This window comes from Gobio gobio (genome assembly GCF_949357685.1).
Source record: "Gobio gobio genome assembly, chromosome: 7".
Classification (NCBI taxonomy): Eukaryota; Metazoa; Chordata; class Actinopteri; order Cypriniformes; family Gobionidae; genus Gobio; species Gobio gobio.
In genome coordinates this window covers 19,587,961-19,612,017 of record NC_137103.1, presented here as the reverse complement: position 1 = coordinate 19,612,017, position 24,057 = coordinate 19,587,961, and the positions used below count along the sequence as shown (strand labels likewise).

The following is a 24,057-nucleotide window of genomic DNA, read 5'->3' as shown; positions in this document are numbered from 1 at the left end:
ATACAAAGCCACAACCAGACCGAGTCTCAAAACCTAGTGAGAGCTGCCAAATAGAGCTGACTGCAGTTTTTGACGCGTTCCGAGAAAAAGCTATCGGGGGGCAGAATCTGATCATAGCCTACCACAATACCATAAAACTGCTAGATGATATACCCTATTTAAGAAATATAGCCTATGCCTATACACTTTCGGTGCACATATTCATGTATGCACATGATGATATATCGATAGGTTTTCTGGGTCCCTTGTTGAGGGGTGCATCGGGCCCCCCTCGGTAGCGGTCCATACATTATATAGCTTGATACGGTAACCATAGCAACAGTTGGTGGCTCGAGCGCTTTTCGTCAGGATGCGAATCGGATACCCACATAACATAGGCTAGCTAAGTATTGACATTATTTATCACTTTATGACCCATTTCATGTCGAAAGTAAATCAATAAAAAGTTTGGCTATATCAATAAAAATGTTGAGGTGATGGCCGCAAATTAATAATTAGCCTACTCGGTTGTGCGAAACAAACTTCTTTGTATCAGTATTTAGTTTGAATCGAAATACTATTGTTATTTACTTATTCACTCAGAAAAAAAGCTACAAAAGCTGTCACTGGGTTAGTACACATTTGTACCTAAAGGGTGCATATTGGTACCTAGCCTATTAGTACTTAAAGTGTACTACTATTAGTACCTAAAAGCGAACAAAAGTGTACAGCATTTGTACCTTTTTTTCTGAGTGTTCCATAATTGTTCTTTATTCACATCAACACATAGCATGCAAATTGATAAGAGGCATTATTAAGACGTTTTGAAATTTTTAAGGTAAATAGGTCAGACTGCTGATCAATACTGACATTTATCTGATGTTTTGTGAATTCAAACAGTTGACCTAAACACAAATCGGCCTATTATTTACATGCAGTCATATTTGATTAACATTTCGTCAAAGCTTCCACTCTTATTTAAGAGTAACTTTCATATCTTAATGCGGATAGGACACTGCACCAAACAAATTTCCACATTTAATTTACTAATAATCCTCATTTACTTCCACTCTACCATCTCTATGAAAATGGGTCATTGCGGTTCTCACATTTCCTCTCGGTGCATTGTAACTTTGAATAGCTAAAAAAAGCTAATAGCGAATGTCACTAGAATAACTGGCATGTTTCCACATGAATTGGTCAAGCGTGTAGCCTATTTAAAAAATCACTGATGGCTAAGATAAGATCATTGATTAGTTTGATACATAATGACACCCTGCAACTTGCAATGTCTAAATCAATACGGTTCACAAGTTCATCAGTTTGTAGAGGAATGTAAACGGGATTCTTCGCGTAGGCTATCTATGCTACGATCTCATAGCCTTCTTACATCGAGATAAGCCACGATCAGATCAAGAACTTGCGAAAATACAGCCTATCAACAGTGAAACACATGTGCGTTAATGAATGATCCTTTTGATTTGTGAAAAATAGAAAATGTGCTCCAGTACTGACCAGCTCTTCCCAGGCAGGGCTGCGAGTGTATTGGCAGTCTTCATCTTCCATATTCTCCTAGTCCCTGTGCTCAAGCTTCCAGCACAAATCAAGCGCGACTTTTACTCGTGGAATCGGGCATATGGTTTGAGTGTTATTTCCCCTTCTCCACTCCTCCCTACTCTATCAGGGTCTCCCAGAGGCTGAGCCTACTTCTTTCCACGTGATAAATGTCAAATCCCTATAAGGAATCAAAGCGCTATCCATGACGTCACGAAACCTGCGTTTTACACATTTTCTCAGTAACTATGACCGTGACTTTATTTATGTGCTATCTAATATTTCTGTTGAAATATAATTTATTTCCCCATTCACTTGTTGTGTCGCCCAAAATGCCTGATTAATGCTTTAAAGGGATAGTTCAGCCAAAAATGAAAATTCTGTCATCATTTAGTCATGCTGAAGTGGTTCCAAACCTGTATGAATTTCTTTCTTCTGCTGAAAACATAGGAAGATATTTGGGAGAATGTTTGTAACCAACCAGATCTCAGCAGCCATTGACTACTGGTATTTTCTTCGCCTACTATGGTAGCTAAATGGCTGCCGAGATTTTACTTGGGTAAAAACATTCTTCCAAATATCTTCCTTTGTTTTCAGCAGAAGAAAGAAATTCATACAGGTTTGGAACAACTTGAGCATGACTTAATGATGACAGAATTTTCATTTTTCATTTTAAAATCAATGCCCTATCGTAACAAAATTTTGCTGATGTGTTGATTTATGACAAACAATTTTAAAAAAAGTGGTTCAATTTAAATAATAATTACAAAATATTATCATGTTTCCATAAGAGCGTGAAATTTGATCACTAAATTAATGTTAGTCATTTTTAAAGTTCCAACTTTCAAACATTTGGTATCTCTGAAAATCCCATGTGCTCTTTACAGGACATCCAGACTTAAAACTGATAATTATAAACTTCATAAAAATATATAATGTCCACTACAAAGGACAAAAGTCTATTTCTGGGTCCCAGAAGGATATAATAAAATAATGATTCTCTAATAGGCTACAAGACAATGTGTTCAGCCTAAGTCACAATTTTATTGTATTGCATTTATTTTAGTTTAGTTTAATCCTGGTTTCACAGACAGGGCTTAAATTAAGCCAGGATTAGGCCTGTAATTAGGACATTTAAGTAGCTTTTGTGAACGTGCCTTAGGGGAAAAAAACACATTACTGGTAGCCTATGCATCTTGAGACAAAACAATGGCACTGACATATTTTAGGATTTGTCAGTGCAAGTTGCTTTCAGTTAAAACAGCTCAAACATGCATTTTGGTCCAGGACTTGTCTGTGAAACCGAGGGTGAGTTTATTTTAGTAGCCTAATACAGTTTAGTTTTCCCTCAAACCGTCTACATGTGCTTATTTACAGTAAAGTTTAGATTATATCCTAGTCAGTTCAAGTAAAACCTAATAGATTAGATATATCTTCGACATTGGTTAACCCAAGCTCACCAGAAGTTATTTTTGTGAATTATAATTCCGAGAAAACAACGTTTCTTGACAGGTTTTGTAAGTTTGTTTCCCGTGGAACCCATCATGCTGCAGCCCGTTCCACACGGAAGACGTATTAAAACGGACAGTTTCTGTCCATCCCCTAATTCCCTCCGTCTAGATCTGTACACCGGTGGTGTAAACACTTATGACGTGAGCATGATGAAATAGCAGTGGATATATAACAGTGTAGCAAATATATTAGTAATTTAACAGCACTTTCAACGAGTCAAGATGCATTCGCGCATTTTATTTAAAGGGACAGCAGCAGCTGTTGCTGCGAGAAGGATTCGCCATATATTAGGACCCGTGATGTCTAAAGAAGGTTGGAACTGCAGCGCACATGAGGTCAAACTCCTCAACACCTCATCAGGTACTGATTTCAACAAACTCTGTTTATCTGCATACAGTATAGCCATTCTTCTCTTTATAGTTTGTTATTAAGCAGGTTTGAGGCTAAGCTTTTACTCAAATATTACATTGTTGTTCACTGACAGAGCCCATGTGTTTACTTTGTCCTGTGTTTTGAATACACTTCCGATATGTTTACATGCGTCTTTAATGTTTAAAAATAAATGTCTGCTCTGTTGACAAGGATTGTTTGTAAATAGAAGGCGTCATATATATATATATATATAGTGCATGTTTGCTTATTTATGTAACATTTGTTTTGCTATTCAGTTGAACTTAATTTTTTTCTCTCAACAGGTGACACTGTGAAGATAGGCGAACTCTCATATCGGCTCAAAACCCCCAGAAATCCAGAACTTGTGCCAGTAAATCACAGTATGTGCTAGTTATAATACACCTGCTTTTACTCTGCTATGATACCTGTGTGACCTTGAGTAGAACTGACTTCATATGTCCATTAAAGTCACCAAAACACCAGCTGATTGTTTTATTATCGATAAACAAAACAAAAAAAATCAAACAATATTAATCCAATGTTCCAGCATGTATGCAGAATTTTTAAAGTAAATGTGCACACAATCCATCCATCCATAAAATCACTTTACACATTATAAAACATTGTCTGCATTTTTCAATATTATATTTCTTGGCAGTGATGGAAGCGTTGCCACAAATGATCACCCAACACCTTCGCTGGATAATGCAGAAAGACCTTCTTGGGCAGGACGTGTTTCTCATTGGTCCTCCTGGTCCTCTGCGGCGCTCCATTGCCATGCAGTACCTGGTAATTTCAAGTATTACCTCTCCCAACCCCATCCAACAATACAGCAGAATTTGCAGAATTTCTACAAAACAAAACACTTACAATTTCATAACAACTATGTTCTTTATATATGCTCTTTTTTTCTTGTTTGCTAGGAATTAACAAAGCGAGAGGTTGAATATGTTGCCCTGTCCAGAGACACTACTGAAACTGATCTCAAACAGCGCAGGGAGATCCGCTCAGGAACTGCCTTTTATATAGACCAGGCAAGTCGACCTCTTTCACTTTTCACTCATCAGCATTCTTTATTTTATATAGAACACTCACCGGCCACTTTATTAGGTGCACCTTGCTTGTTCCGGGCTGGACCCTCTTCAGAATTGCCTTAATTCCTTGTGGCATAGATTCAACAAGGTGCAGGAAACATTGCTCACTGAGATTTATGTCCATATTGACATGATAAAATCACTCAATTGTTGCAGATTTGTCGCCTGCACATTCATAATGTTAATCTCCCACTCTATTGGATTGAGATCTGGTCACTGTGGAGTCAGTTTGAGTATAGTGAACTCAATTAAACTCATGTTCAAGGGATCAGTTTGACATGATTTGAGCTTTGTGACGCGTTATCCTGCTGGAAGTAGCCATTAGAAGATAGGCACACTGTTGTCATAAAGAGATGGACATGGTCAGCAACAATACTCGGGTAGGCCGTGGCGTTTAAATGGTCCTCAACTGGTACTAGGCACAAGGTGTGGAAAGAAAATATCCCTCACACTATTACACCACTAACAGCCTGAACTGATGATAAAAGGCAGGATGGATCCATGCTTTCATGCTGTTCGCACCAAATTCTGACCCTACCATCTAAATCAGTGGTTCTCAACCTTTTTTCAGTGATGTACCCCCTGTGAAATATTTTTTCAGCCAAGTACCCCCTAACCAGCGCAAAGCATTTTTGGTTCGAAAAAAAAAAAAAAAGACTTAAAACAGAGCACTGTGCCATCAGTGTCTGATTTATTAAACTTTGGAACAGATAAACACATACAAAATTCAAACATTTGAAAAAAATTAACTATTTCGAACATTTTAAATGATAATAATCCATGACTAAATTTATTGCAAATATTTCTCATCACTAAAATGTAGTGATTCAAACTAATGTAGTGAAAACAGTGACCATACTGTATTTCTGAAATGGAAACCGGGGACATTTCCATGTCAATGTGGTCAAAATATCACTCAAATCTCATTTGTTATTATATTTTAATTAAAAAACAGGGACAATACATTTTTGAATGTTTTTGTTGTTGTGGAGTCCTATTATATTATTAGGCCTATATTATTATTAACATTAAGTATTATGATTTAGTTAGATTATTAGGATTTTTGGTCTGGATTTAATACAATAAAAAAACACAAAAAACAAACAAACAATGTAAACAGTTAATGGTAAGCTAACCATTGTAAATAAGCAGTACAAAACAATATTGTAACATGACTTAACAAAAACACATTACAAAAATAAAACATAAATATGATAAATAAAACTATTCAACAAATATTGTAACATTTTATAATTGTATTTAAGTTTATACTATATACATTTTCCTTTTTACTTCAAAAGTTTTTCGTTTAGGCCTATGCTTGAAAATAATTCTTTCTGTCTTGTTATTTAGCATTTTAGGATTATTTTAAGCAGAAAGTATATGTATTCTGCACATGTATTGGTTGCAAATGTAATTGTTTGAGGTTAGGGTTAAGGTTTTTATGTTTAAGTTCTAGTTCAGATGTGTATGATAATCACTGCGTTGTGACTGCGGAACTTTTGGGGACAAAACAATCCCGCACCTTCTTGAGGCTCTTTTATAAAGCACTTACAATATTAGTTTAAATTAAAAATGAATAGTTAGTATGTTACTACCTTGAAAGCAACAACAAGGTTTCTTTTTATATTTGACGATAATGATGCTCTGTCTGCTCTCGACTCGGTGCGTTCTTCATGAAGTAGTAGCGGCAGGCGCGCGCGCTACCAAGTAGAGTCAGCGTATCAGCTGTATGTTGGTTGGGTGCTTTTTTCCAATATATCTGCGGGTTGTTTGTAAAGAGCTGTAAAACGGGGACATTTCCGGGGACAACTCCAGTCGGGGACAGAACATTAAAAACCGGGACTGTCCCCGGGAAACTGGGACGTCTGGTCACCCTATCGTTGATCCAAGTGATTGACAGGTGATGCCAGGCGGCATATGACAGGTTGGGTCAAACCATCCTGGTATGGGGGAGACTCTGGGTTTTTGGGAAAATGAAATTGAATAGCCTACTGAATATAAAATTCATTTTGTGAACTTATACTTATATTTTCCTGAAATATTTATTAGATAATTACTTTTAAAGGATTTTTGCATGGATGCTACTTTTTAAATATATGTAGGCTATATTTTAAAATCTCACGTACCCCCTGGAGTGCCTTCACGTACCCCCATTTGAGAACCACTGATCTAAATGTTGCAGCAGAAATCCAGACTCATCAGACCAGGCAGTGTTCTTCCAATTGTGAAGAAGACACTCACATGGTGAAGGAAAAAGCTTTTCGTTAACTGGGCTAAATCATTAAAACAGTTAAAAGTGTTGGATCTGTGCGTCTATGTTTTTCCAATCTTCTATTGTCCAGTTTTGGGGAGCCCGTGTGAATCGTAGCCTTATCTGACAGGAGTGGCACCCAGTGTGTCTTCTGTTGCTGTAGCCCGTCTGCTTCAAGGTTTGATGTGTTGTGTGTTCAGAGATGCTCCAACACATCGGTTGTAATGAGTGCTTATTTGAGTTACTTTTGCCTTTCTATCAACTCAAACCAGTTTGGCCATTCTTCTCTGATCTCTGACATCAACAAGGCATTTTTGCCCACAGAACTGCTGCTCATTGGATATTTTCTCTTCTTCGGGTTCTCTATAAACCCTAGAGATGGCTGTATATAAAAAAAAAAGTCGATCTGCAGTCCTGAAATACTCAGACCAGCCCATCTGGCACCAACAACCATGCCACATTCAAAATCACTTTCTTCCCCATTCTGAGACTCTGTTTGAACTTCAGCAGATCGTCTTGACCATGTCTACTGTACATTACTAAATGCATGGAGTTGCTGCCCTGTGATTGGCTGATTAGATATTTGTACTAACAAGCGGTTGAACAGGTGGGCCTTATATATGGGTCATTGACAAATAAAGTTCAAGAAAGGTGTTTTAAAAAAAAAAAAGTCTTTTCAAAACTGATGTAATGCATATTTTTTTGAGTCATTGACATTTCAGTTGTTAAATAACATTTCTAAGTGTTTAAATTCTTTTCTTTTTTTTTTGTGACTGTTTTTATGTCAGGTGTTACAACCAAACAGTTGACATGAAAATGTACCAACCTACCCATACTTGAAATGAGCAATTTTACCAGTATTTGAGGGAGATCTACAAACTGTTTCACTCTGCCACAAGGATCAGTTGGGCTCCTCTGGATGAAGCATTATCATGTTTACTGTTATTACCATGTCAATTCATAATAAAAGAGCCATGTTTGCCGTTGTGCCACCCTGACATTTGAGAATATACAAATTGCTGGATGAAAGTTTTTCAATGATCTCAACAGCTTTAAAAGTTTTGGAGAAAAAAAATGGTAACACTTTACAATAAGGTTTCATTAGTTAATATTAATTTCATTGAACTAATAATGAACTGCACTTTTACTGCATTTATAAATCTTAGTTAATGTTAATTACAACATTTACTAATACATTATTAAAATGAAAATTTGTATGTGTTAACATTAGTTAATGCACTGTGAACTAACATGAACAAACCATGAACAGCTAGATTTATATTAACTAACAAAGATTAATAAATACTGTAAAAATGTATTGCTCAGTGTTAGTTCATGTTAGTTAATACATTAACTAATGAGACATTATTGTAAAGTGTTACCAAAAAAATTCCATTAAATTTTTTATTAATAAGACACCATTTTTTCTTAGTCTGTTAGTTTTTTCGGACTGTTGCACCACCTAACATTTTGGGGGTTTAAGATAACAAAACATTACATAAAATATATGTATATATAGTTAATGACATGACGTGCATATTTTTGTGTCCAAGTGCATTATTTCCGTTTATAATAATTTGATAAAATAAAAATAAATTAAAGCTAAATAGAAATGTATTTAAAAACTAATAAAAATGTCAGTAGCACATAACAAATGACTAAAACTTAACCTTAAATTATATAAAAGTTGTTTTGGATCTAAACTGTCTGTGCTTTACTTGAGACATGGGGTGTCATTCAGGTCACCGTCTTGTGGTTAATGAAGATGAATTCCTGCAGGATCTGGCAAATTCCCATCTTCTCTTCTGAAGTCCAGATGATCAATTATATCTACTTATTCAGCTTTGTCTTTCCAGGCATTAAATTATTAGCCACAGCTCCTCTGTTCTGCTCATATATCTAATGAAAGGTTCACTCATACGAAGTTTCACTGAGGAAATGCTGACATGTTACCATGGAAACCCTATCTGAGCCTTTTTAAGTGGTACATAAGGTCTTAACCTTTGCGATCAGAGTCATTAGACCCAGTGCACATGATTCTAAAGCATTTTGATAATGAATTGTGCCTTGAGCTGTGTGGTAAATAGCTTTGGCTTTGCATTAATGCACAGTCCTGTGTTATAGTGTTGATTAGATTTTATTAGATATTAGATTCCCTCACTCCTGCTTGTCTAGATTGGTTGATGGGCAGTAGGCATGGACGACTTGTTTAAAAGGTGGGCTGCGTGTGGGTGCTGGGTGTTAACTAGAGCATCTCACTGCTCTCGTGGGCCCTGCGCTCATTTTCAGACCTATATAACAAGCTTTGTGTGTCAGGCAAACAACTCCCAGTTGACTTGCCTTTATGTGTGAATGGGAAATGTTTTAGACTGAATGATCAACTATTCATAGAGGGTTTTTTTCTTCTTCAAAAGTCTATCTGATTGAGTGTCTGATTTAGGCAGTTAGCTACAAGAGTCCATGGTGTATTGAGAATATATGCATGGCTGAAGGTCATTGTTACCATGCCATTTACGTTACAGAGCAACCTCAAATGGATTATTGCATTAGTTATACTACATATTTATTAAGTATTATTTATTCATATTTATTAAACCTTATTTTAATAAACACATTCCTTAAAGGCCTCAAAGAATTCCTCGCCAATTTTTACTGTTGAAAAAGGAAGTTGGGCAGAAACATTATCGTAGGCATTATCGAGGGGGGAAAAAAACTAGCTGAGGGTGAACCAACTCCAAGGTAAGGCCAAGGAGATGTTCTTCCCCTTTAAAAACGCATTTAAATAGATTTCCTTGAAACTTTTCAAGTTGCATGTCGCCACACAACCTACACATCCCAACATAAACGCTCCCCATATATGATACAAACCAGCGATACTTTTGACAGAAAAGCAAGCAAGCAAGCATGCATACTGTATGCACGATTTGGCATGGCAGAAAGTCCCATTATATAGATAGAATGCACAATGAATCTCTTATTTACAAAATATCTACACTTTGAAAGGATTTTGCAAGTGTGCAGAACCTAGAATCCACTTCAAATCAGATTTTTTTGTTCTGTGCTAACTAAATACCTCTGATTGGCCATTGCGTTCAAGAAATCAACAGATATATGTTTGTGATTGGCGACATTGCTCAACACTGCAAAAACACGTTTTAAATAGAAAGCTTTGACATGCCACAGAGCGCAAACACAGATACGTACTTGATCGTTTGCCAAACATGTTTCGCCAATATGCTATTATTACAGAGAAAACTGTTTCTAGGCCAGTAATGTGAAGCTCTTCCCTCTAAAAGCAATCAGCAGCTGTCAGCGGTTTGAGTGATAAAATTCCACGCTAGTCTCAAATCCGTGACCAGGGGAAGGCTAAGCCTTGCCCAGCCTTACCCACGCTCCGCCTATGTAGCCAGCCAAAAGATTTATGTTGCGTTACACATAATCTGTTTCTTGATATTGCTAGTCAGTTGCAGGTGGTGTTAGGGGGAGAGACATTCATTTCGTCAACTTTAAGTCAAGTCCCCTTTATTTATATAGCGCTTTTTACAATACCGATTGTTTCAAAGCAGCCTCACTGTGTTAGACAGGAAAATAATGCAACAGAATTTGATTCAGCTGTACAGCCGCTCTGGAGAAAACGGTGATGTTATCCAGCTTATTTCAATAATCATATAATGACAATGCGGGCAGATCAGTAATTTAGTTGAAAATGTATTTGAATATTTAGTTGAAAATTTTGTGTCCCCAATCAGCAGCATAAGGAGTAAATATATGCAAATAAATGCTTTTAAACTAATAGACACAGACTAAAGGCAATTTTTTTAATGACATTTTTTAGTTATTTTATCATTATTATAGTATTTATTAATGTTTTAAATCAGCATTTTATTTTTTTAGTTCATATAACTCTAGTTTAAGTTTTAGTTGGTTGTCAATGTAGCATTTCTTATTTTTGATTATTTGAAAACGTTTTTTATCTATTTTTTATTTTTTTTTTTCAGCGGAATTCCAAAAAAAACACAAAAATGTTTTGATAGTTTTAGTTAACAATGCCGAATTGTGGCAACATTACCACCTATAATTGAACTGCCTGTTGTCAATTATTTCTTTCAAAAAGGAAATATCCTATAATTGACAACATGCAATTGAATTATAGGTGGTAATGTTGCCACGACGTGTGGAGTGTCTCTACTAAAAGTGCAGCTGTAAGTTTAACTGCTTCAAGAACAGCGACGTTACTACTTCGCTACAGGGAAATGTCATACAGCTTTTAAATTGCAAAACTATGTTACTGATATAGACACTGGGCAGCGCTGACAAGACGTTTATGTGCACGTGTATGATTCCATGTGTGTGTCTATACTGTATGTGTGAGTGGGAGAAACCGAGTATGTGCTTCCATAGATAATAAAATGGAATTTAGTTGGAAAACCATGGAAATGGTTTGTAATTTGCTTTGTCAATGTCTTTGTGAGTTTTGGTTCTTTTGCTTTTGTAGGCTGCAAGGACCTTTTTAAATAATTGTAATCATTTGGCGAAGTGATATGGAACTGTAAGGCTGTCATGTCCTGCCTGGAACTACTTCAGCTGTGCGTTTACTGGAAAATAATTGCACACCAGAGAATGTTCATCAACCAATCAGAATCGTCGGAGCCAATAGCCTAATGAGCACCGCTCCGACATGTTGTGCAATTGCGCTTTGAGCGACCTGAGTTCAACTCTCGGCTTGTGGTCCTTTCCTGATCCCACCCCCCTCTCTTTCCCACTTTGTTTCCTGTCCTCTCTCCAACTGAATAAAGGCAAAACTGCCTAAAAAATACATCTTAAAAACAATCAGAGTCAAACATTCGACATATGATGAATACATCACATTACACTATAAGCCAGTTTACTAAGAGCTTGCACCAGCACAAACCCTCTTTTGGCGTCTGTCAGGATTCACTAAAGACACGCAGTGAAAAATTTGTTCTACAAAGTAATTTTTGCGGCTGACCTTATTGCATATGCATTTGTAGGAGTTTACCTTTCAGACGCAAAATTTATGGCAGGAGAGTATTTCAATGAATCATTCAAGATTTACAAAGTTTTGTGCTCGTCAATTTACTGGTGTTTGTGCCATTATTTACCACCCACAAAAGCACGTCTTAAAGGGCAACCATTATGCAAAATTCACTTTCACAGGGTGTTTGAACATAAATGGTTGTTGGCAGTGTATGTACACAACCAACCTATAATGGTAAAACAAAATTGAATCCCCATAAATCCTAAGCAGTGTCTCAGAACAAGCCGTTTGCGGATTCTGGGCAATCTGACGTCACATTTCACAGGCCCCGCCCATGAGTGTTGATGGACACTGCCGTATTAGCACAGATCCCGCCCTCAGAGAGCTGTACAAAGTCCGCCATGTTCATCTCCTCACCAGAGCATTTAACAGCAGCATTCAAGTGAGGAATGTGTTCTTAATAAAACTACTAAAGTTCATTCAGTCAAGAGCAGTGAGTGATTTTCTGGTTTTCTTCTGCTTGATTCATATTAACTGCAGTATGGTACTGTATATTGCACTGCTTTCACTTAAGTAACGTTACACAGATCTAATATACACACAGGATTTCTGTACTTGTTGCATACGTGCACAGACATAACCAACTGTTTTCATGTGAACTTTGTGTGTTTCTGACATAACCTTGTGTGCATTTAATCGTTTAATCGCAAAAACACATGAAAGAGAACTATGGCCTGTTGCACAAAGCTGGTTTTAATTGCTACCCAGGTAAGTTTCGAGATTAGTTTGAGCAAACTCTTTTTTTTCGGGCTCAAGAAGGTTCTCAGTGTTCATCACCATAGTAACTACTACTACACGGCTAACCTGCTCTGGAGCAGGTTTTCTTCTGGGTTAGAGATCGCAAACCCAATCTGTACCAATCAGCTGCAAGTAAAGATGCAATAAAGCCACACCCCCTGTATCTCTCATTACAAATTAAAGCAGTTTATAGTGAAAAAAACCTTGCTGATCTTTTGGTGCTAATTATTTATTATATTTATATTAGGCTATATGAATTATAAATACTTTTAATTCATACAATATATTTATATAATTATTATATTAATTGACAAGTAGCCAAATATTAATATAAATTTAATACATGCATTCATAATTATTTTAAACAATGTGTCTTCATTTGAGCTCTTTGTGAACCTATAATTATTAGGCATATCTCTTTGATTCACATCATGCATTGATATAGTCAGATATCCTTTCACTTGCCTTCTCAAACTTTCGCTGCAGCAGCAGTGTTTATTCCTGTTTTGTAAACGCATTTAATTTCATGATAATTTTCAAAACGATCTCTCAATCTTCAGAGGAGAAATTAATTGCACCGTCTCTCTTGCGAGAAGTGAATCAAATGGACACTGTGATTGGCTATTTGCCGCACGTGACACACTTTCAGGTGCATGCGCTTCAGAGTTAATCGCAAACTCTGGATTAAACCTGAGTTGACAGAATGTTTATACCAAGCTTTGAGAGACAGTTGCACTTGATCTAAACCAGGTTGGATTTATCTGGATTTGTCAACTCTAAACTTACTCTGAAACTCAGAGTTTGTTCAGCTAGCTTCATGCAACAGGCCTCTAGTCTAGTAGTTTAATACTCACAGACTCACCCACATCCATCTCTCTGTACGCATGCGTCGGGTGTGTGTGCTCAAGTTGAGAGTGATAAGGCTTTAAAACGCATGCAGATGATAATATTTCATGATGATGAAGAACTGCAATGCCACATGAGCGTGTCTGCGATAGAGATGATCATCAAAACCAAACAGATGTATCATGTTTCAGTTTTCATTCAATCCACCCTCTGGGGTGGTGAGCAGCAGCTCATTTGCATTTAAAGGAAACACACACAAAACAGCTCATTTTTCTCAAACCCTGGCTGGAATTGCGCTCTCACACTAATGTGCCCTGTTTAGTAAATCTGGCCCTATATGTTCTACTCTTCATTATTCCACCACAGAGAAGTCAAGGAAAAGTTACTTGTGGTCCGAGAACTCTTTCATGCTTGGCTTTACTTTGTTGAGTTCAAGCAGGTCAAAGGCATTTAGCTCGACGGCCATTTACAATTTGCTGTCTCATTGACAAACGCACTGGTTTGTGGTTAACTAGTCTCTCTAGTCTGCGTCACAGGCATTTCTAGCAATTATGTGATTATGGCATCAGGAATGGATATGGGTCCTGTGCTAAATTTGGAGCATCTGGCTACATATTTATAGGCCCTGTTCCCACACAATCAGGCATATATTTACATGTTAACCTAATTATATGGCGACATGTTTTGTGGTCATCGGAGTAGCCCAGAATTTCCTGCCTTTGACGTCAATGCTGTTTGATTCTTGTACACATATGTTTGCATGGCTGCATCTTCATAACAGACAAGATTTAGAGATTCAGCCCACAAATGGGGCAAGATCTAAAAAAAGTACATTTCTAAAAATGTCACTGCTCTGTGATGTGGGTGAAATGACAGATGAACATTTTCTTAAACGGTGCAGATAGAAATTCCTCCTCAAGACAGTAGAGTGTCACAGAAAGTCGTTCTGCTTTGCTGTTTTAAACAGGGTTCCCATGTAGTATGGAGAAGTATGAAATTTGATTTTTGCCATTTTCAAATCTGGAAAAAAGCTAACAAATTCTGGGAGAATATTTGTGTTTTGAGACTATTGACTGTAATCTGTTTTTATTTCTTAAAAATTTTCATCCATCCATATCCCATCCATCCATCCATCCATATCCCATTCATCCATCCATATTCCATTCATCAATCCATCCATTCATATCCCATCCATCCATCCATCCATCCATCCATATCCCATTCATCCATCCATCCATCCATTCATATCCCATCCATATCCCATCCCATCCCTCCCTCCATCCATATCCCATCCATCCATCCATCCATCCATCCATATCCCACATCTAGCCACAGAGTTTCTGCAGGGTCTTAAAAAGTCCAACATTTCAATATCAAAATTTTAGGCTTTTAAAGGTCTTAAATTCGCTTATGTATTGAGTTCTAGGTCTTATGCCTGACTGCTGTCTCGCCGGGCAAAACGATTACGCAAGGTGGATGAATGACCAAATTAAAAGTATGATAGCACTAAAATAGAGTTCATAAAAGCGATGCAAACCACGAACTCAATTCAGTACTGACACACGGACTGATGTCAGATACTGAATGTGTTCTATTTAGGCTTATTGCCCTTGAGTGATCAAATACACACATAATTATGCCTATGTCCATATTGGTGGTTATGTCTTGAGTGAACAAGATTGGAAGACGTGTGTCAGTGGTCGTTTTACGCATTACTGTAGGTCTTAAAGTGCAATCTAATATAGCATATAGGCTACCCGCTCCTGTCTGTGTCGTCATTTTTTCCCATACATTAATTTATTTGTGGCGGCCTGCCACAATATCAACATTGACCGCCACAAATAGATTTCAGTGCTTCCCATTCATTAACTAGACTGTGGCAGAGGTGTCAAAAGTATTTACATTCATTACTCAGGTAGATGTATAGATACTAGGGTTTAAAAAGACTTCTGTAGAAGTTGAAGTATCAACTCAAGTAAAAGTGTAAAAGTACTGGTTTCAAAACTACTTAAAGTATAAAAGTGAAAGTAATGTAAGGAAAAAAATGCCATTAAGGACAAAAGCTTAGGCCGCTCCACAGGGGCCTATAGTGCACTACCCCACCTCAAACATTTTTTTTCTAAAGGCCATAATGACTATAATGTTATGTTAAAAATGTTAATGTTGAAAAATTTGGGATGCACTACCTGTTTCAGCCGCATATATGCCCATTGAAAATGAACTCATTTTAGTACAATGCAAATACATTAAAGAACCATATATGTGATACTGAGCATTAAAGGGGTGGTAAAACACATTCTTTTGAAGGCTTGACTGTGTTTGTGGGGTGCACTGTAACATGTGTTCATGCTTCGTTTTAAAAAAAATTGCCTTATTTTTCATATATTTGACCTTTATTCTACACTGCTCTGTCCCTCCTTGTAAAACGGTCTGATGCTTTCCGGGTTGTATGAAGCCAGTCCCTCAAAAATACGCAGTGGGCTCTGATTGGTTAGCTGGCCCAGTGTGTTGTGATTCGCTAAACGCCTAGTGCACGTATGTCGGAAACGTCACGCCCCTTACCGGAGGCTGTGCTTTGGTCAGTGTTAGAAACAACGGCGTCAATAAAACCATATGAGCCCGAATCAGACCCAGAACATTTGAGTGAAGATGATCGAGCAGAACCTGTTCAGTCCTCAAGAGTAAAGAATGCGGATCTATAATGATCGCTACTGAATGGCACTTTAACTTTTGTATTTTTAGAACGATTATAGCCAAATATCTGTCGCAAGAACTAACCCAAAACAAACACTAAGCACTGGCTTTAACTAGTAAGTTAGCCAAATCACACACAGAACCATGTTTAGCAAGCCTGTAGATTAACAATACATAAAAGCTCTAATCAAAGAATCATTTACACTAATGTCAGGTTCGCTGTTGAGATTTTAACGTTAGTGTTTGTAACGTTAGGTGTTCATCGGATAACGTTAAGTATGAATGAGCATTTAACAGACTGGTTTGCAGAACAGCGTTGTCATCTGTTTACTTCCTTGCTACAACCTATTACAGGAAAACACATCGATGAAAAATAAATCAGACTTACAGGTTGTGGCCCTTGAACAGCTTCTGTTTGTAAATCCAGCTTTCAGGACAAGCCGTTGTGCATATCCTGTATTGAACTCGCGAAGTTTGTGGAAGTTTGTGTTGTCCTCCGTGAAATGTGCAGCGCGCGCGTCGTGCATCCACGCACCGGCAGTGTTTTTTTCACGCAGCTGACGTTGTGCAAATCTGGCATTGAAATCGCGAAGACGGCGGATGTTTTCCTCTGTTTGATGTGCTGCAGGGAGCCCTGCGCGCGCCTGATTCCTCGCTGACTGAAACACACGTGCATATAACATGTTTTATGTTAAACGCTCTGCAACTTTGCAGATGTTGTTTATGCTCAAGCAGCAACATTACACGTTAGCTAAAGTTAGAATAGTGAAATCGTGGTTTACCACCCCTTTAATTCACTCTATCCAGATGGCGCGATTTATCTGGATAGGTTTTTTTTTCTTCTTCTTTTTTTTTGAACGATGACAAGCCGGAATTAAAACAAGCCAAATTGAAATAGGGGTATCGAGGCTATTTTTAAAATGTAAGGAGTAGAAAGTACAGATAATGGCATGAAAATGTAAGGAGTAGAAGTAAAAAGTCGGCTGAAAAAGAATTACTCCAGTAAAGTATTGATACCCAAAATTTCTACTTAAGTAAGGTAACAAAGTATTTGTACTTTGTTACTTGACACCTCTGGACTGTTGTAGCCTGAAGATATATTTAACCCTCTGGTCCTCTTCGGTCAAAAATGGCAGAGACATTTTTTTTTGGGCTTCATTGGAATGGGATGACACTCAGTATCTTTTGTCGCATTAGCTATGTGAACACACAAAAAAATTATGGAGATGATTTAGTTATGTTAAAGTACATAATTGAGGATTCAGTTATGTTAAAGTCCACAAATTACCAACATTCACCATGGATTTATTGTAGTAACACCACATGGTATTGTGGCAGAAATAGTCAAATGTTTTTTTTATTTTTTATGTTGTGGTTATTCATCTCATTTTGCACCATCTGGAGGCGTGCAAGCGATGACTGAGGAAGACCCAGATACAATGAATTACAGTAATCTAAGTGCGAGTTAATACAAGCATGAATAACCTTCTCCAAGTCTTGGAATGACAAAAATGATTTAAATTTGGAAATAATCCACAGTTGATAAAAACTATTCTTAACAACACAATTAATTTTTTTGGTTAAACATAATTCTGAATACAAGTTAACACCAAGGTTCCTAACCTGGGTGGAAACTGAGGGGAAATGTTACCCAACTCCTTAATAACACTACTCCTTAATTTTGGGGGACCAAAAACAATTGTTTCAGTTTTGTCATTATTAAGTTGAAGAAAGTTATTTGATAACCATTCCTTAATGTCCCTGATGCATTCCAACAAAGGTTGAATGGAATCGCCAGCTTTCAATGGCAGGTACAGCTGTGTATCGTCTGTGTAAAAATGAAATGTAACATTGTGCTACTTAATAATATCCCCCAGTGGACACATGTATAAGTTAAAAAGAAGTGGACCCAAAATAGATCCCTGAGGCACACCACTAATAATAGGGGCAGAAGATGAAGAGAACTTACCTAACTCTACAGAAAAAGACCTGTCTTTAAGGTATGAACTAAACCACCGTAAGGCTGTCCCCTTGAAACAGAATAAATGCTCTAAATGCCAAATAAAAACATCATGGATCAATACAGCATTTTTACGAGCATCAACTGCGAGTAAAATGCCATTGAACACTTTTAGCAAAGCCGTCTCTGTGCTATGATGGGCAGTGAAAGCAGACTGTAAGGGTTCTAATAATTTAGTTGCATTTAAAAAAACTGGATCAATTGAGACTGCACAACTTTTTCTAAAAGTTTTGATAAAAATGATAGCTTAGCGACAGGCCGATAAACCCTCATCCAGACCTTGTTTCTTAAGCAAAGGCTGAACAACCGCATGCTTAAAACTCTTCAGGACAACCCCAGTGTCAAAGTAGTTCTTCAAATTGTGACTAAATTACCCATAAAACAAGTAAAGAGTGCTCCTTTTATAATCACTGAAGCTGTCGGTCAGTTCAGTGTGATACTATAGAAGAACAATGGGAGCCTTCCTTTAATAAGAGCAGAATATAAAAATTTTCCCAATACATTTTTTTTGCTCATTACTGTTGTTAATAAAAGTTAATTTTATCAGCATATCAATTCTCAAACCTTTGTTTGACTAGTTTATTCTGAGCCTGCTCATCAAGCATCGCACCGAGCCACTCCGCCCTGCCCACCACCACAAGTAAATTCTCAACCAATGGGAAACACTGGTCGTTAATGCTAACCAAACAACAACGGTACTTCAACCTAAAGCACTGTTGTATTTATTTGTCCTATATTGTCATTTGTTTATAAGTTCTTATTTTATTACTGACTGTGTACTCAATTACTTGAGAACCTATATTAAGTAATTGCTTATTGCTGTGGTTTACTTGTAAGTTTTTGGTCATATTTCCCACTCTAAGCGGGAAAATTTACCACCACAAAGTCAGTCAATTTGATCTAAAAATGATATATATGTGTGTGTGTGTGTGTGTGTGTGTGTGTGTGTGTGTGTGTGTGTGTGTGTGTGTGTGTGTGTGTGTGTGTGTGTGTGTGTGTGTGTGTGTGTGTGTGTGTGTGTGTGTGTGTGTGTGTGTGTGTGTGTGTGTGTGTGTGTGTGTGTGTGTGTGTGTGTGTGTGTGTGTGTGTGTGTGTGTGTGTGTGTGTGTGTCAAATTCTGGTGGGATTGAGCAATGGGGAAGTGCAAGTTTACTGATACTTTGTTCAATTTTAATAAATTAATTTGCTTTGCAAGTAATTTTGTGATTCTGCATTTCCTTTGTACGTTTTTTTATTGCGTCTTTTGTAGGTCTTACATTTAATTCTTAATGGTCTTAAAAAGGTCTTAAAAAGTCTTAAATTTGACTTGATGAAACCTGCAGAAACCCTGCATCCATATCCCATCCATCCATCCATTCCCAATATAAATAAAATTATTGTAATACAGATTACGCCAAACTACTTTTTTAGTTTTATAGATTCTCAGGAATTTCAGCCTTTCTTACCAATAAATTAATCAATCAATACATCCAGGTTCGAGGCATGTGCTACTTTATGAACCCTTATGCCAACTGTGACATTTTGGGACAATAATTTGATTGGTGGTCATATACCTTTTCCACTGTCATAATCAAAAATCCAGAATCCTACTTTTAAAATGCTCATATGAGACCGTATTTTGCTCTGGAACAGTAACTTGAAGGTTGTTGTACCAGAGAATTAGTCTGAGCTCATGTCCCTGCCCCTATTCTGCACATTGATGTCATCTAAGCCCTGTTCCAATAAACCCTAACCCTTCCTGTCCTTTCTGTCTCGCTCAGTGTGCTGTCCGAGCTGCTACTGAGGGTCGGATTTTGGTGTTGGAGGGGCTGGAGAAGGCAGAGAGGAATGTGTTGCCAGTTCTCAATAACCTGCTAGAGAATCGAGAGATGCAGCTGGAAGATGGACGCTTTCTCATGTCAGCACAGCGCTACGACAAACTCCTGGAGGTGAGGACAACCATGCTCTACCAACAGTCCTTCCTATGGTCACAGAAGCAGACCGACCAGTCAGGGATCTGTCCTGTAACTGATGCTTTATGATAGAGACGTTGATAACACTTTACAACACCTAACATTTATATTTTCATTAATTATGCAGTATTTACGCAAACTACAAAATTAACGTTTTGTAACAATGCAGGCTAAATTGAGAACATTTATGACCCATTAGGGCTGGGCGATAAATGATCTCATATCAAGATCACGATAAAAATTTACGGTGATGATTATACGCTCTGGACATTTTTACTCTATATGAATTTAATCTAACAGCCTGTCACACAGCAGAAATAACGCGAGAACAGCCAATCAGTGCATGTCTCTAATAAATGATTTCTGTGTGTCTCTGTGTGAATGAACAGCACGGTTTTGTCTGATACACAAACTCACGGTGCTCACAGTGTTTTCAGCATCTGCCGTCTCAATATATGAGCACATAAACAAATGAACTTCATCTCTAGAGCTGCTTTAAGAGTCACTTTCAGAGGTGGGTAGAGTAGCCAAAATCTGTACTCAAGTAAAAGTACAAGTACTTACGGAAATATTTACTCAAGTAAAAGTAAAAGTAACAATCGTAATATTTACTTGAGTAAGAGTAAAAAAGTATTCGATGAGAAAACTACTCAAGTAGTTAGTTACTAGTTACTTTCGATCTGATTGATAAGAAGCGAACACCCTGAATTTCAGGCTACTTGGAGAGCTTTCACACACCTCTCTGTAACACTTTACAATAAGGTTGTATTAGTTAACATTAGTTAATGTATTAGTTAACATGAACTAACCATGAACAACACCTCTGTTCAGCATTAGTTAATCTTTGTCAACGTTAGTTCATAAAAATCCAGCTGTTCATGGTTTATTCATGTTAGTTCACAGTGCATTGACTAATGTTAACAATATTTGAATAATGCATTAGTAAATGTTTAAATTAACATAAAGATAAATAAGTGCTTTATAAGTGCTGTTCATTATTAGTTCATGTTAACTAATGTAAGCTAATGAACCATATATGTGTGTATGTGTGTGTGTGTGTGTGTGTGTGTGTGTGTGTGTGTGTGTGTGTGTGTGTGTGTGTGTGTGTGTGTGTGTGTGTGTGTGTGTGTGTGTGTGTGTGTGTGTGTGATTAATGGTTAAACAGTGTAAATTAATGGTGTGCTGGGCTAACTAGAGCTCTTCTTAAAACATACTTTGTTCTTATATTTTTATAAGTATATAGGCTATTCTTTAGGTAGGAATAAAATACAATAGCCTACCGTTTTTATCTGTATGTATTTTCTACACTTCAGATAGGTGTCTAGATCTGGATTTGTGTATAAATGCAAGACGTCACATTAGGCTATTCAATTTGTTTCGTTTTGTGAAGAAAAGGATATGTAAATGTGAAGATGTGAACGTTTGTTCGTGGACGTGTGTTTGGAGGATTCAAACGATTTGTCATTGCTTGCACAAGAGTGCATATGAGGAAAACACTCGGACAGTGTGTGAAATAGTATTATAATAAGGGAAAATTTCCCATAGTTACCAAATGACCGTTAAGAGTGTTCAAATATAGGCATCATTGTGACACTTACCGCTACATGTTCTTTTCAGGGTAGAATTCTTGTATGCAGAGATGTCAGTTCGTTTTGGTGCACAGCATGCATCGCATTATGAAACTATTCTTTTTGACATCTTGGAGTGAAAACATAGACTGAACTTGAGGCCACGGGCAATCTGCCTCCCGTAGCTCACACACATCTTCCTCTGCTTCGGCCATCATCTTCCGACTAAACGCGCGCTAATTATAAGCGGGTGATGCATAGCCACCTCTCGCGAAGCAGCCTCTCCAACGTTTCGCGAGACTTGCGAAAGTCATATTAACTTATTACCATTTGACAGTAACGGAGGAACGGCACCGAATGTAACTAAGTAAAAGTACAGTTTTTTCACAAGAAATTTACTTGAGTAAGAGTAAAAGTACCCATCTTTAAATCTACTCTAAAAGTACAAGTTACACACAAAATTTACTCAAGTAAATGTAACGAAGTAAATGTAATTCGTTACTACCCACCTCTGCACTTCACAAGCTTTTCCCTATTTCACTTGAGAAAAAACTACCAACAAATACATGCTGAAACTGCAACTGAAATATCTTCACAGCGTCAAAATAAATGTCTGTTAACTTGAAGAAATCATGACACAAATATATCACTACTATATACTAAAATGTACTTCTCAAAGTAATAATTTAATACTATTAATTTCTAAGCAATATCATACAACCAAGATATTTTTTCGTCTATGTTTTAAATTTATACAGTTCTGTTATGCAGCATCTTATTTGACAAAAATAATTGTGTTATTAAGTGTTATATTTTAATTTGATTACATTTTAAAAGCTTGATTAAATTGTTAAAGTTGATATACATTTGTATTAAATCATAAAACACAGAATCCCAAACAATCAAATAAAATGGAAAATACAGAATTTAGGAAAAAATATATGATTTCATGGGGCCCTAAATTAAAAGGTAGCTACTCTGTGGAGTTGAATTGTGAACAAACAAGTTTCAATGTTTACATTCATTCAAGGTCTAACAAATATGTGGAAAGCAATTCCTTTTTGGTAGGTAAATAAATATTGTTGTGATAAATATCGATATGGTTTGACATTGAAAAGAATATTGTGATAATATGTTTGCCATGTTTTTTTTTTAATAGGCCAAGAAACTGTATTTTTTATATATTTTTTGTTTTGTTATATTTTCAAATCAAATCAAATAATATTATAAAATAAAAATAACATATAATAATATCAAATAAAACATATTTTTATTTTATTTTAATATAAAATAAATATTGTATTTATTATTTTACTTTAAAATAAAATCAAAAATAAAATTGTATTTATTTTATTTTCAAAATGCATTTTCCTAAGTAAATACATTTATTGGTCTCAACTGTTTGCTGTGTTGATCTGATAGGAGCACACTAAAGAAGAGCTAGATGCATGGAAGATTGTTCGTGTGAGTGAGGATTTTCGAGTTATTGCTCTAGGCCTGCCGGTCCCCCGATACAAAGGAAACCCACTGGATCCCCCGCTCCGCTCCCGCTTCCAGGCCAGAGACATCTACTACCTTCCCTTCAAGGTGCTACATGTGTTATGAATGAATCTACATTTGATAAACGTGTATTACCAAAAGTGTCTGGTCTCGAAGGTTTTTTTTTTTATTTTTATTTTTTTTGTTTTATGTTATTTTTTGAAGGACCAGCTAGAGCGTCTGTACAGAATTGGACCAAATGTGCCTGCTGAAAGGTACAGCACTTTTCAAACATGGATTTTTTATTGGCCATGTTGCAAACTGAATTCTGAAACAATTTGTTTCCATCTTAGGGTTTCCCAGCTCTTGTCTTTCGCCACCACTCTTTGTTCTCAAGAGTCTGCCAGCTTAAACCTGCCTGATTTCCCTTTGGACAATCTCCCATCTGCCCTCACAGTTCTGGTGAGTAGCAGGTCGCTTGAAGTATTATAAATAACAGTTAACAAAAGTGTGACATTGTTGATACTGGAATTGTGAAAACAAGGCTAATTGTAAAATGTTTGACATTTAGAAAAATTATTATTGTGATGTGATTGTGCTGAAATCTAATTTATATGCATAGCGGCATTACATTTACAAGAAAATGTAACCACACAAACCTGAACCCAAATCCCACGGTGTAGCTATAAACTGTTTAAATCCTCTTGCACACATAAAGGTACTTTATTGACATCTATGGTTCCATGAAGAACCAATAACATGCCATTTCCATGCCACAAAAGGTTCTTTATAGTGGATAAATGTTCTTGTAGATTGTTAAAGTATTCTTCACACTAAGAAAAAAAAAAGGTTATTTTTAAAACTGTTAACTGAAAGGTTCCTTTGGGAAGCAAAAATATACCCCCCCCCCCCCCC

At 36.8% G+C, this 24,057-nt stretch overlaps 2 protein-coding genes across 5 annotated transcripts in view; one reads left to right on the top strand and one right to left on the bottom strand.

Annotated features, from left to right (window-relative positions):
• Positions 1-1,653, bottom strand: part of dgkh (diacylglycerol kinase, eta) — a 112,468-nt gene extending 110,815 nt beyond the window's left edge. The window contains exon 1 of the mRNA XM_079820830.1: positions 1,495-1,653. Within this exon, the coding sequence (XP_079676956.1) occupies positions 1,495-1,545 (51 nt within the window). The 5' untranslated portion in view covers positions 1,546-1,653. The remainder of the gene's footprint in view (positions 1-1,494) is intronic.
• A 1,488-nt stretch (positions 1,654-3,141) lies between these two features.
• vwa8 (von Willebrand factor A domain containing 8) overlaps positions 3,142-24,057 on the top strand; it is a 140,286-nt gene continuing 119,370 nt past the window's right edge. For 3 of the 4 annotated variants that reach the window (XM_079820978.1, XM_079820979.1, XM_079820980.1), the window contains exons 1-8: positions 3,148-3,405; positions 3,741-3,818; positions 4,097-4,227; positions 4,362-4,472; positions 19,904-20,071; positions 23,086-23,250; positions 23,368-23,417; positions 23,496-23,604. In XM_079820978.1, coding sequence (XP_079677104.1) covers positions 3,267-3,405; positions 3,741-3,818; positions 4,097-4,227; positions 4,362-4,472; positions 19,904-20,071; positions 23,086-23,250; positions 23,368-23,417; positions 23,496-23,604 — 951 coding nt within the window. In that variant the 5' untranslated portion in view covers positions 3,148-3,266. Of the gene's footprint in view, positions 3,406-3,740; positions 3,819-4,096; positions 4,228-4,361; positions 4,473-19,903; positions 20,072-23,085; positions 23,251-23,367; positions 23,418-23,495; positions 23,605-24,057 lie in introns of all 4 variants that reach the window. The other variant, XM_079820977.1, reaches the window with a different exon arrangement.